This window comes from Syngnathoides biaculeatus, chromosome 5 (assembly GCF_019802595.1).
Source record: "Syngnathoides biaculeatus isolate LvHL_M chromosome 5, ASM1980259v1, whole genome shotgun sequence".
Lineage (NCBI taxonomy): Eukaryota > Metazoa > Chordata > Actinopteri > Syngnathiformes > Syngnathidae > Syngnathoides > Syngnathoides biaculeatus.
This window is the reverse complement of record NC_084644.1, coordinates 20892212-20905502: the sequence shown is the minus strand read 5'-3', so window position 1 is coordinate 20905502 and position 13291 is coordinate 20892212. Positions and strand designations below refer to the sequence as shown.

Sequence of the window (13291 nt, the reverse complement as noted above, 5' to 3'; positions counted from 1 at the left end):
GGTGAACACCAATATTGATTCTCTGATATCCGCACAGCCCATGCATTCTTTTTACTTATTTTGTTGTATGAAAAGTTCGAAATGGCTTCAATTTTTATTTGGGCTGTCAAAAATGTACCCATCTACAGTCTTACTAACCAATTGGTTACATATATTTAAACCTAGTACAATTGAATAAAATATTAAACTTGAGATCCCTGGCAAACAGCTTCAATAAAACCAAATACAAAATATATTTAAATTGCAACCACAGATTACACATGAACGTAGACTACAATTTAATGGATTTAATAAAACATAAATTTAATGTAAATTTCATTTTGTAGTGAGTTTCAACTAGAGTGTCCATATTGGTCACTTGCACAACTTCAGAGCAAGTGCTTTGTGGGTAAGAATTTTTTGTGTGTCGGCCATTTTGGGAGGTTGTAAACAGTTCTTAGTTTGTCTACATACCAGCATCGCATTCATTGTATCTGCACTTTCTATGGCGTTTTCCCAAGTATTTCGAGGATCTGTCTGCTGATCTGAAACCCTACTACAGGCAAAAAATCAGTTTATGTGAGGCTCTGGACCCGTATAGTCGATCGAAGCCTGATTTTGCGACTGAAAAATGTTGGCCGAGAGTGGAATACCCCGACATTGTGAACTACTTGGTGCTTACAACCAACAGCCTTACTAACCAACAGATGAAGGCCTACAAGTCCTTGGAGCCTTACAATTACTTTGTAAGCGGGTGGATTCAGAGTGTCCTCTGCAAAACGTTGTCTGAAGAAAAGGTTTTAATCATTGCCCGAGTAAGTAACTTGTAATCACCCGGGACAGAGTGCGTAACTCACTATTGTTGTTGTTTCTGCTTAGCCATTTTTCAGGTCCGACAAATCGGACCGAATAGGGAAAAACATCTATGACAAATAAATATTACACCATCTTTTACATTTATTTGAAGGAGCATTAAGTAATGTGACAATAATGAATTACATTACATTACATAATTAATGTACAAGGTGTAAAGATACTAAGTACTAACAAATTATAGCATGAATGTCTGAATGAAGCCCTAATAGTAATACTAGCCCTAATACAACAGTAGCGACTTTCTATTTGCCTGACTCAAATGTCAGCGTATAGAAAGCCGCTACTATTGTAGTAGGGTTAGCGTGAATGATGCCCTGGTAGGTGGTAGGTGCTACATGCATACTCGTGTTGTTTTTAATATATATATACGGTATATTTCCTTCTTAAAAATAATTTGACGTTTACAGACAGCAAACGCACAACACACATCCATACGTTTGTATCCTAAACTGTAGATGAAAAGCCTGTCACTGGCGGCCGATTTCGATCGGCGTCGAGTTGGATGTACATGTACATGTAGACCTATCAAACACTGTTAGTCTTGTAATATAAAACACAGCAAACAACACATACATGTAAAAATAGCGGTAGGAGGATATGGTCAAAGGGCAATTCTAGGCTTAAAATTACCACTTATGAAGTGATCGCTGCACACACGACTTGAAACTGTAGGACGAGTGAGATCTGCACGCAAGATATTACTGAGCCACTTCGCTTGCCGTTTGCTTGACATTTCTTCTGTTTGGGGTCCTTGGTGCGTAATTATTTTTGGAAATCGAAAAAACCGTCTGTTCCCTTCTTTGCTGAACTTGTTATAGCAGCCAATAACAACACATGTGCACCATCGTCTCAGAAGTCAAAAAGCGTTTGTAATCTAATGTTACCAACGAAATGAGACCTCCCAATATGGCGGCCAGAAAAAAATTCAAAACGGATGTGACGTCACCTATACCACTATCAGCAAGCAACATTCACGCTTAGTCCATGCTACTTTAGGAGCACTTTAGCAGCTTGATCACATTGGCTCTGCATGCTGTATGTGCCAGGTGGTGCTTGATAAAGTCCTGGAGCTTGGTCTAGAATAGACTGCTTGTATCTGAAATCTTAGATCCAGTCTGATATACTTCTGTCTTTACCTGAACTCACATGCTCTTTCTTTCTCTCTGTTTGTGTGTGTGCGTGCGTGTGTATGTTTGTGTGCCTGTGTGTGTTTGTTTGTGTGTGTGTCTTTGTGTCTCTATGTCTCTTTCTGTGTGTTATCAGACTGAGATCCGATATTAACTAGTGGTTTGGGGCACCCCTACGAAAAATCACTGAATGTTTGACAGGGAAGTGTAAGAAAAAGGAGTAAATGTAGTTATGTAATAGTTTCTCATTTATAGGTCGGAACCCTGAATTATATGCCCCCTGAGGCAATTAAAGACACTTCATCCCAACATGGGAAAGGATGCTCAAAAGTAATTTTCAAATTATTTATTCAACAATTACTAAATATCTTTCTGGTTGCAGAATTGTCTCCTGACTTTTTGGTGGTTTTGTCTCCAAGATCAGTCCAAAAGGTGATGTGTGGTCCCTTGGCTGTATCCTGTACTGTATGACGTACAGAAAGACTCCATTCCAAAGCATCACCAACCAAATCGCCAAGTTACATGCCATCATTGATTCCTGCCATAAAATCGAATTTCCTGACATATCAGAGAAGGATTTACTGGATGTGTTGAAGGTAAGAGGCCAAAAAACACATTTCAATATCCTTTATTTAACCCGGTAGAAATATTTTGAGATTGTAAAACCTCTTTTCCAAGTGTGACCAAACTTGTATTTATAATCAGTCACTTATTGTATATAGGTCTTCTTCCCCTGGATTTTAATTTCTTACAGTAATTTTCTCAATAAAAGGCAAATTAATATTTTGCATTAAAACAAGCAAAACAAACATGAAATCTCCAAGTTAGTCAATGTTGATTACAATGTCACATGTACTGGATTTGATGAGGAAATATGTGGCCATAATATAGTATCCATATACTGTATTAATTGTAGAGAGGCCCAATAGGTCAGTGCTTAGACCACTGGTCTGGTAAACCAGGGTTCATGAGTTCGTATCTCACTGGCCCCTCTACTTCCCAAGAGGCGTTGTGTCAGGAAGGGCATCCGGCGTAAAAACTGTGCCAAACAAATATGAGCGTTCATCTGAGATGTCACGCTGTGGCGACCCCAAAAGGGACAAGCTGAAAGAAACTTATACTGTATTAATTCTATCACAGTACAAACATTTTGACTCACATAGTTCATCTATCCATTCATATTCTTCCATTTATATGAGCTCAGGTTGCGGGTACAGTAACTTTAGCAGGGAAGCCTAGACTTCCCTCTCCACAGCCACTTCCTCCAGCTCTCCCGAGGGGATCCCGAGGCGTTCCCAAGCAACCCGAAAGACAGTCTCTCCAGCATGTCCTGGGGCAACTACGGGGTCTCCTCCCGCTGGGACATGCCCGGAACACCTCACCAGGGAGGCGTCATGGTAGAGTCCTACACAGATGCCCAAGCCATCTCATCTGGCTCCTCTCAATGCTGAGGAACAGTGACTTTCCTCTCAGCCCCTCTCGGATGTCTGAGGTTCTGACCCTATTTTTAAGGGAGACCCCAGACACCCTGCGGAGGAAACTCATTTCGGCTGCTTATATCCAGGATTTTGTTCTTTCAGTCATAACTAGCAACTGGTGACCATAGATCAGGATAGGAATGCAGATCTACCAGTTAATAGAAAGCTTCCCCTTTCAGCTTAGCTCCTTACTCACAACAAGGGATCGATACAAAGTCCGCATTACTGCAGAGATTGCACCGATCCGTTTATCAATCTCCGGTTGCATTCTTCCCTCACTTGTGAACAAGACCAATATATTTGAATCCCTCCACTTGGGGCAGGATCTCATCCACGACCTGGAGAGCGTACTCCACACCTACTCCACCATGGTCTCAGATATAGAGGTGCCGATTCTCATCATAGCCGCTTCACACACTGCTGCGAACCGATCCAGTGGCCATCAGAACCACATCATCTGCAAAAAACAGAGATGCATTACTGAAGCTGCCTGAGGAGTCTCACAGGCCAAAAATCCTCGATAGGACTCTTTCTTGATGTTGACGGCATCCCTCACCACTGGTGTCCACCAACGGTCTCGGGGATTGCTGACACGACAGGCACAGACAAACTTACAGCCTCTCCAATAGAGGCAACGGAACATGGTCTACTTTGACTCAATGTCCACCGCATCTTCCTAAACTTGGGTGAAGTTCTTTTGGAGGAGTAAGTTGATATGCCTTCTGACAGGATTCTGCATATGTTCCCAGCAGACCCTCACAATACGTTTGGGCCTGCCAAGTCGGACCGGCATCTTCCCCTGCCATAAGAGCCAACTCATCACCAGGTGGTAATCAGTGGACAGCTCCTCGCCTCTCGTCACCAAAGTGCCCAAGACATGCGGCCAGAAGTCTGATGACATGATCACAAAGTCTATCATCGAACGGTGGGGTGTCGTGCTGCCAAGTGCATGTATGGACACCCTTATCTTGAACATGTTATGGACAATGGTGAGCAGAGAAGTCCAATAGCATAACGGTACTCATGTTCGGATTTAGATTGGGCATTCCCCCGCAATCACACCTTTCCAGGTCTCACTGTCATTGGCGACATGAGCGTTGAAGTTCCCCACCAGAACAATGGTCTCCCCAGCAGGAGCGGTTTCAGCACCCACTCCAAGGACTCTAAAAAGGGTTGGTGCTCTTAGTTGTTGTTGTTTGGTCCATATGCACAAATGTCAGTGAGGACCTGACGCTGGAGGGAGGCTACACTGTCGTCCACCGGGATGAATCCCAATGTACAGGCGCCGAGCCACGGGGTGCAATAATTATACTCGCACCTGCCCGGCACCTCTCACCGTGAGTGATTCCAGAGTGGAAATATTCAAACCTTCTCTAGAGGACTGGTACCAGAGGACAAGCCCAAATATCTATTTGAAACTTACAGAAACACACCAGCTTGGCTCCTTCCCAGCTAGAGAGATGGCATTCCTCGTCCCTAGAACCAGCTGCCGTAGTCTGGGATTGGATCGCCAAGGTCCGCGCCAACACCCAAGTCGCATTGCTAACGACCCCAATTGCCCCTCCCCATAGATGGTGAACCCATGGGAAGATGGGGATCCATATTTCTCTTTTAGGATATGCCTGGCTGAGCCTTATGGGTACAGACCTGACCGCCACGCACTTGCCTTCAAGCCCCACCTCCAGGCCTGGCTCCAGAGTGGGGGCTTTTTGGCCTGCGTCCGGATAAGGGAACCCTAGTTCCACAATTTTTGTTTTTGTTTTAAATGAGTCATAGGGGTTTATGGAGTGGTGTTTTGTCTAGTCCATCACCTATGACCTGTTTGTCATAGGTTACTCTACCAGGGGGTGTGAAGCCCCAAACAACTTAGGTCATTGGGATACACAAACACCTCCACCATGATAAGGTGACTGCTCAAGGAGGCTTCAGATACTGTAATTGGATGAAATCCCTCGAAATTGGTACTGAAATGATACCACGGCAAAAAGAAAAGTAAGATTAGTGCAGTGAAAACTGACAAACCCTGATGAAATCCTTTAGTACTTAGTTTAATAATTCAAAATATTAGGATAATCTTATAAAATGTGCAACAAGTTTGAACATTGACATTTTCTAAAAAAGTTAAAAAAATCATTAATAAAGATTATTAAACAACCTTTTTCTTTAATTATTTTTCATTTTAATATCTGCATGGGACTACTAAAGATAAATTACCTGAAGAAAAATGGTTCGATATCAGCTCTTAAATGCCTATGAGCTATTTTGCTTGCCTTCATTATACTACTTGTTTAACCAAATCCAATCATTAGTTGAAACTCAAGAACCATGGCTGGTCAAATTCTTTCCCCTATGGCTCATTCTCAGAGGCGCTCCTTCCTAAGCACAGAGCACGCACTGTTTAGAGCAGGGGTACTCAATTTGTCGATCACGATCGACTGGACCAGTTGATCCCTGAGGCGGTTTTGGTCAATCGCATGACTGCGTGCCAAAAAAAAAAAAAAAAAAAGTCAGCCTATCATCTAACCCGTCGCTTGATTCAGGTGTGGCAGACTGTCGATCCCACGCACATAAAGGCGTGTTCTAGCAAGATGGCCTCCTATTTACGGTCTCTCTCTTGCTTTCTCCATGGCAGTCGCGTCGATGCGTGCGTGCCCCCCCCTCCCCGGTCAAACGGAAAATGCTGGCTCCTTGAAAAGTAAATCTTGGGGTAAAAATGTCTGGGCACCTCTGACCTGAAGCCTTATCCTCTGTGAGGGGTCATATTTCATAGGGTGAGGTGTGTTTGACATATATAGAACACCAACAATGACAGCACCAATCCTCACATGTAGACACACAACCTCCCACTACACTTTATAGACATTGGAATTTGTTGGAAGACTGTCATTGGTTAACCCATCGTGGGCTTTTAGACACACTTGGAGCGATGTCCCGTTTTTTTTCTCTCCAAATTTTTTTAAATACCGGTCCCATAAAAATAAACATTATACTGTATAGTGTACATTTATATTTAAAGAATACGAAATGGACATTGGCAAAAGCATCAGTGAAGTTCTATTGTGCTGTGTCATAAAGTTACAAAAAGTTTTTAATGGCTAATATGACGTCTTGTTTGACAGAGGTGCTTGGTCAGAAATCCGAGAGAGAGAATATCCATTGTAGAACTACTGGAGCATCCATACCTGCAATTGAAGGCACCAGGGTCTCCGGAGCCAGGTACAAATCCCGGTAATTTTAATTTGCCAAATATGTAAAAAACAAAGAATTTGTCTCCAGTAGTTGGAGCTGCTCGAGTGCAACAGTCAGTTGACAAAGACATAAAAGCAGTCACTGAGCAATAAAAGGTTTCCAGTAATATAGTAATACCACTATTTATTTTATTATTTGTTTTTTTACAATTGTGTAAAATGATGCAGTGTCTTCTAGCAATTCAGAGCAGTTTGAAATGAGTGGGGGGAAACCGTTTTTATCAGTTTTGATTGTCCGTTGCAGTTGTTTGTCCTTTTTGTAGCAGTACAAAATCTGAGAGTGATGGATGAACACAGGAGTGATTTTATGACTGCTGTGTAGAACGGCCTCAACAGCTCCTGTAGTAGGCCGTGGTTCCTCAGAAGCCACAGGAAGTACAACTTTTTCTGCGCCTTGTTGAGTATAGCGTGGATTTTAATCTTCCACTTAGAGCTCAAGTGTCATGCCTATAAACATTCTAAAATAGATATTGTAACGAAAAACACATAACATTATTCACTTCAATGTCTACGCGAAAAAATAAATATGAGCGGAGACCGCGTCATCCATGCGCTAAATTGCGGAAGTCTCATTTTACATCCAAGTGGGAGCCATATTGCCTGCAACGTCTGATGATGTCACACTGGGACATTCACAGAGGAACAACAGAGATTTTCAGATTTTTCCCGACGCCCCTTCTGACACGGAAGCTCTTTTTGAAGAAAACGTCTCACAATCGAGTGAACTGACCTTGGCAATATTACCCTATCATTTTGAACCATATTTTGAAGATATGCTATCAATTCTAGCTAACAAAAGACTCCCCAACATTATGTAGCATACTCAGAAGGACCCATACCGAGGCGGAAGCTCCTTTCTCCTCCTGCACGGGGCCAAACCATCTCCGCATCAGGGCGGACGCAGAAGCCGCCGCCGGCGACCCGACGCGCACATCAACACATTTAGCACCCCTGTCTTACGTATGCAGATCTTTTGTTACATTATGAGAGACGGTATTATTTCTTTTTTTAATAGCTCTATACGCACCTACCTGTCACAGTCACTCACATTTGACAAGTGTGACCACGCTCGCGCCCCTCCGTGCTCGCGAATCTGCACAGTCGAGCACAAAAAATCACTCTCTTAAAATTTGAGTAAAAAAAATAGATATTGAAAGACGTCGACTATTTTGTGTAGCCTTGACATTAATTTAGGTGTTTATTTCATAAACGTTGTTACCTAAACAAGCCTGCTCCAAAACAACCAGTATTCACCCGGAAACAGGAAATGCAAGTTAATCGTACTGAGCATGTACGGAAGTTAGGGCGAAAGCGCATGTTCAGAGCTGCTTCACGTACTGCTAGTGCATTTACGTTGAATGTCTTCAACATAATGAGCCATGTCAAAGGAAATTCAGTTACACCATGGGTACTCATTGCGTTGATCGCGAGGCAGTGTGACGGCGTGCCCCCCCCCCCCCCCCAAAATTAAGACCATCATCCACCTCGTCGCTTGATTCCGGCGTGGCCAATACGTCGATCGCACGCACATAAAGGCTTGTTCTAGCAAGGCGGCCTCTTATTTACGGGAGTCCCGCGATGTGTGCCCCCCCCCCCCCCCATTCCCCACAACAATACATCACGATTGCTGACAGGAATGTTTGTTACAATGTATCGCGAGCTTGTTGCCACTAAGGCCGATTATGTTGAACTAAACTTTCGGCATTTCCAAACATTGCGGGCACAGACCCTTCGTGTTTATTCCTTGACAGGCCAGTGCATTTAACTTTTCTTCAGATAGTTTGTCAGATCAAGAATTTTTATTGATGAAATATTTGAAATACCGTTTTATATCATGTTCTATTAATATCAGTTGAATTTGGAAATTATCATTTCTGAGTTTGAAATTTTAGTTTTCCATTTTAGTTATGTTTTTGTTTATTTGATTTTTAATTTACATTTATATTCATCCAGTAAGTTATTTTAAGGTCATGAGAATTCCATCCCTAATCACACCCGCAACTTTATCTGCGGGCATGACTGGTGGACCACACCCGTAACTATATCTGCGAGCATGACTGACTACACCCGTACATTTTTCAAATGTGAGTGACTGCTGTCATTTGGAACCCACAAAGCTCTCATCCTTTGCACCTGTGCAATCCAGTTTTCACGATGAACCGGGTCTTTTGTAAAAGTATAAAGAGTGGATCCATCCTCCCGAGTGTTCGAGCAATATCCAGCAATACGAGTCGGCATTTTGTCGGACACGAAGGAACAAAGAGCTACAAAGTAAAACTGGTACAAACACATGAAGCCGCCTAAGTGGGCATGTGCTACTAACGTCACTTCTTGCTCCTTCTCCAAAACAAATCTATCAAGAGGATTTTCATGGTGGACGTGACAAAAAGCCATACACGTCAAAATCATGCTGTGTGGCGAAAAAATGGATGGGTCCATTCTGGCTTCCTTTTTTCCCCATTAATAACATGCTAAAAATCATGCATTTCATGACAGTGGACCTTTAAGGTCCTGAGAGTCTGTTATTCCCAGGAACTTTGGAGATCTTGACGGTTGACACAAGAGTAGTTGGACAGTTTGAGGGGCAGCTGTAGCGGAAGATGACTCCTGAAGTCTTTGATCATCTTCACAGCTTTGAGTGTTGACCTCCATGTTGCTATTGGCTAGGACGCCACCTTGTAGTGTTTCCTTCATTCTTTTTTGTTGTTTCCAGTAGCTTTTTTTACTTTACTTTCTGTAACAAGGAACAAAGCAACAATGGCGACCCTGTAATACTGTCTACTTGAACAAATGGACCTAAATGACCGAATGATAAGTTTATGATGTGAAACCGATTTAAAAAGGTGGCAATGTAGATGGTATGTGGAGCAGGGAAGAACGGTGAGTACGTCATCACACCATTTGACTAAAACGGACCAATCACGAGCGATGATCACTGCGGCCTTCTCCACGCAGCAACTTTTTTTAACGTGTAAGTGGCAAGCTACATGGAGATACGGCAAGAGCCAAGTAGGTAACATAATGGAATGCAAGCGGTGAGAAATCAGCCCAGGACTACAAGGCAGAACTTGGTCAATGACCTGAAAAGAGCTGGGACCTCTGTGACCGTTGGTAATACATTAAGACGTCATGGTTTGAAGTCAAACAAGGCACGGAAGGTTCCCCTGCTTAAACCATCACATGTCAAGGCCAGTCTTAAGTTTGCCAATGACCATTTGGATGATACAAAGGAGTCATGGGAGAAAGTTTTGTGGTCAGATGAGACCAAAATTGAACTTTTGGATCATAATTCCACTAACCATGTTTGGAGGAAGAAGAATGAAGAGTTCCATCCCAAGAACACCATCCCTACTGTGAAGCATAGGGGTGGTAGCGTTTTTCTGCACATGGGACAGGACGACTTCACTGTATTTAGGATGACCGCGGCCATGTATTGTGAGATTTTGGGGAACAACCTCTTTCCCTCAGTCAGAGCATTGAAGATGGGTCGTGGCTGGGTCTTCCTACATGACAATGACCCGAAGCACACAGCCAGGAAAGCCAAGGAGTGGCTCCATTAGAAGCTTATCAAGGTTCTGGCATGGCCTAGCCAGTCTCCAGACCTAAAGCCAATAGAAAATCTTTGGAGGAAGCTGAAACTCCGTGTTTCTCAGCGACAGCCCAGAAACCTGTCTGTCAAAGATCTGTGTGAAGGAGTGGGGCAAAATCTCTCCTGCTGTGTGTGTAAAGCTGGTGAACAACTACAGGAAACATTTGACCTCTGTAATTGCAAACAAAGGCTACTGTGCCAAATATTAACATTGGTTTTCTCAGGTGGCCAAATACTTATTTGCAGCTGTATCACACAAATAAATCGTTAAAACATAACACATTGTGATTTCTGGATTTTTCTTTTTAGATTATCTCTCTCACAGTGGACATGCACCTACAATGCAAATTTCAGACCCCTCCATGATAAGTGGGAGAACTTGCAATGTAACAGGGTGTTCAAATACTTATTTTGTTCACTGTAAGCGGTGAGCAGCTAGTTTAAGGTGATGGAGAGCATTGATGCAAACGCTTGCAGGAGCAAAAATCTTAGTTTGGAACATTCAAAAAGAAACAAAATTAGATTAAAAGACTGACTTTGTTGGGCCATTTGACAGTGACACATTTTCAACTGTTTCAGAACGTCCATGCAACAGTGATCTAAAAAAAATCCTAACGGACCTTGCAGCCCTTCAGTCTCCCAACACCATCGTCAGAGCTGCTAATGTAAGATTTAATTGAAAAGTTGCCTGCTTATGTTCTCCAACCATTTCATGTACTTATGAAGTGTTTTTCTCTTTACAGAATCTGGCCAAAATGTGCAACAGTGGCAGGAAGCTGGATGTGGCAGAGTGTGCTAAGTCAACTTAACAGTGCAGAAAAAGAAATGTCAATGTTTTTTCTTTTAATACGTTAATGCAGTAAAAATGTTGTATTGCTGCAAGATAGAACAGAACTGGATTACACTTTTTTTTTCCTTGCAGCAAAATTGTTCACCTCGCTCTTTGGATCATTCTAAAGCCCTGTTATGTATATATTATAAACTTGCTGTATACTCAGGAGTCCACCTATTCATCCTTTGTTCCTGTAATTTCTCACAGAGCAGTGCCAAACCATAAAAAAATCAAATGTTACACAAAACCCATTTGTAATTTGGGTTATACAGGATAATTCAAGAAATCTTGTTTTGTTTTCCCTTTGGCAACTCTTTGGAAAAAGACGCAACAGTCTTGAACATTCTCCATTTATAGACTTGTCGAGCTAAACTGAACATCAACACATAAGTTTTATATATATATATATATATATATATATATATATATATATGTATGTATATGACCTCTACCCCTTTGAGATACTGTGAAATTATCTTGAGAGGTAGACACAACAGACTTCCCAGAAATCTTACTGAACTTCAACAGTTGTGTAAGTAGAAATGGTTCACAAGTAATCCTGATTATTGTGGAGATCTGATTTGCAACTACAGAAAACGGTCAATGTTGTTGCTGCCAAAGAAGGGTCATCCAGTTAATAATTCATATGGTTCACAGATTTTCTTTTCCTCCTGGACCTGTTAATATTTATTTTCAATAAAAATACCAAACCACAATTGTTTGCATTCTATTAGTTTAAGCTTTGGTTAGACACTCTTGAATTATATTTTTGTTAGCGCACATCTAAAAATGTCTTGTTTATAGAGTAGCATTGTCAATATAATGCAGTATTTTAAATTTAAGAGGAAATGTAATTTAATAGTCATCTTTAAAAAAAAAAGTTTGAATCTTAAGTATTGGTTTTCCCTGCACACCACACAGAAGTGGACCACACATGCCAGGCAAAGATGTCAATGTGAGGTGACGTGCATTGTAATGTAGCTTCCGTTGTGATGGATACCCAGGAAGCAGGTGAGCATCGAAATTAAGGCAGCTTCTGAAATGCTTTTTTTTTTTTGTGGTCATTCGTGAGCCTCAGACTCCCTGCAGAATTTGGGCCAATGATTTGAGAAAGGCCGGGAACACCCAGTCCGGTAGATACAGTATAACTAAATTTGACACTACACATTGACCTTCATGCCTAAGGTAAGGCTAAACTAGTGGGGGGCCACTGAGCTACGGGGCCTCGGGGGACATTGAGCGTATTCCATGTTTTTTTTTGACTGCGTGAAAAATAACGTGCTTCATGTGGTTGCACACGACGATACACAGTTGAACATACAAAATGAAAATAACCTTTAATAACCACCCAGGCTGGAATGTCCTCATATTCGGTCACTTGTAGAGTCTGACATCTGCAATGTGAGAGAGAGCTCATTTTATAGTTCGTCCAAATGCGGAAGTAGTTTGCACATACACCGGATGTGATCCAAGTTCCCTGCCAACACGCCCCCTTCTCTGAACCAATCAAAACAATTGTATGTAGTTGAGCTGTTATTCACAGCAAAAGGAGAAAGATTCACTGTACCAGCAATTTAATGAGACTCTTACACAAATAGATGAAAAGGTTCGTTTGTTTGAAGCTGTTATTATATACATATAGACACATCTAGCAGTGTTGTTATTGTATCTGCTAAGTTTATTTTCAGAAACAGTTCTTTGCTCTGTGTTGAACTTAGGCTCTTCCGTTTAGTAGACGATCTTTGTAGTTCAGTTCGGTTCTTGACCCGGTCGCAACAGTAATGGCGGCTGCTGCGCGTTTTTTACTTCGACGGATACACTCGAATCTTTCTGTCTCTGGCGTTTCCACCGTGCCGCAGACCTCTTTTGGACCCACGTTGCTGAAACTGTCACCGACCTGCAACCCGCATATCAAAGCACAGCGTAGACATGCAGCACACTTTACCTTCCAGCCCGACCTCGTCCCGACACTGTATGGTAAGTAACAAGCGGTTCAACTAGTTTTTCCTCTCGTCCATCTACGACGAAACATAAATACATTTATCGAGATACAGTAATCCCTATTTGCCATTGCAGTGTGAACATTGTAAATCAATATCAAAACCGTCAGCCAATGTCGAATTCTTTTTCTTACGACTTTTATATGTCGAAGTGATACTCAG

The 13291-nt window shown here is 42.1% G+C and overlaps 2 protein-coding genes across 9 annotated transcripts in view; both read left to right on the top strand.

Annotated features, from left to right (window-relative positions):
• Window positions 1-11294, top strand: part of ttk (ttk protein kinase) — a 51336-nt gene extending 40042 nt beyond the window's left edge. For 4 of the 5 annotated variants that reach the window (XM_061820586.1, XM_061820585.1, XM_061820583.1 and 1 more), the window contains exons 21-25: window positions 2238-2312; window positions 2402-2578; window positions 6580-6688; window positions 10877-10962; window positions 11041-11294. In XM_061820586.1, the coding sequence (XP_061676570.1) occupies window positions 2238-2312; window positions 2402-2578; window positions 6580-6688; window positions 10877-10962; window positions 11041-11106 (513 nt within the window). In that variant the 3' untranslated portion in view covers window positions 11107-11294. The remainder of the gene's footprint in view (window positions 1-2237; window positions 2313-2401; window positions 2579-6579; window positions 6689-10876; window positions 10963-11040) is intronic. The other variant, XM_061820584.1, reaches the window with a different exon arrangement.
• An 898-nt stretch (window positions 11295-12192) lies between these two features.
• bckdhb (branched chain keto acid dehydrogenase E1 subunit beta) overlaps window positions 12193-13291 on the top strand; it is an 85381-nt gene continuing 84282 nt past the window's right edge. The window contains exons 1-2 of one of the 4 annotated variants that reach the window (XM_061821101.1): window positions 12193-12314; window positions 12989-13106. In XM_061821101.1, the coding sequence (XP_061677085.1) occupies window positions 12306-12314; window positions 12989-13106 (127 nt within the window). In that variant the 5' untranslated portion in view covers window positions 12193-12305. The other 3 variants (XM_061821103.1, XM_061821102.1, XM_061821100.1) reach the window with 3 other exon arrangements.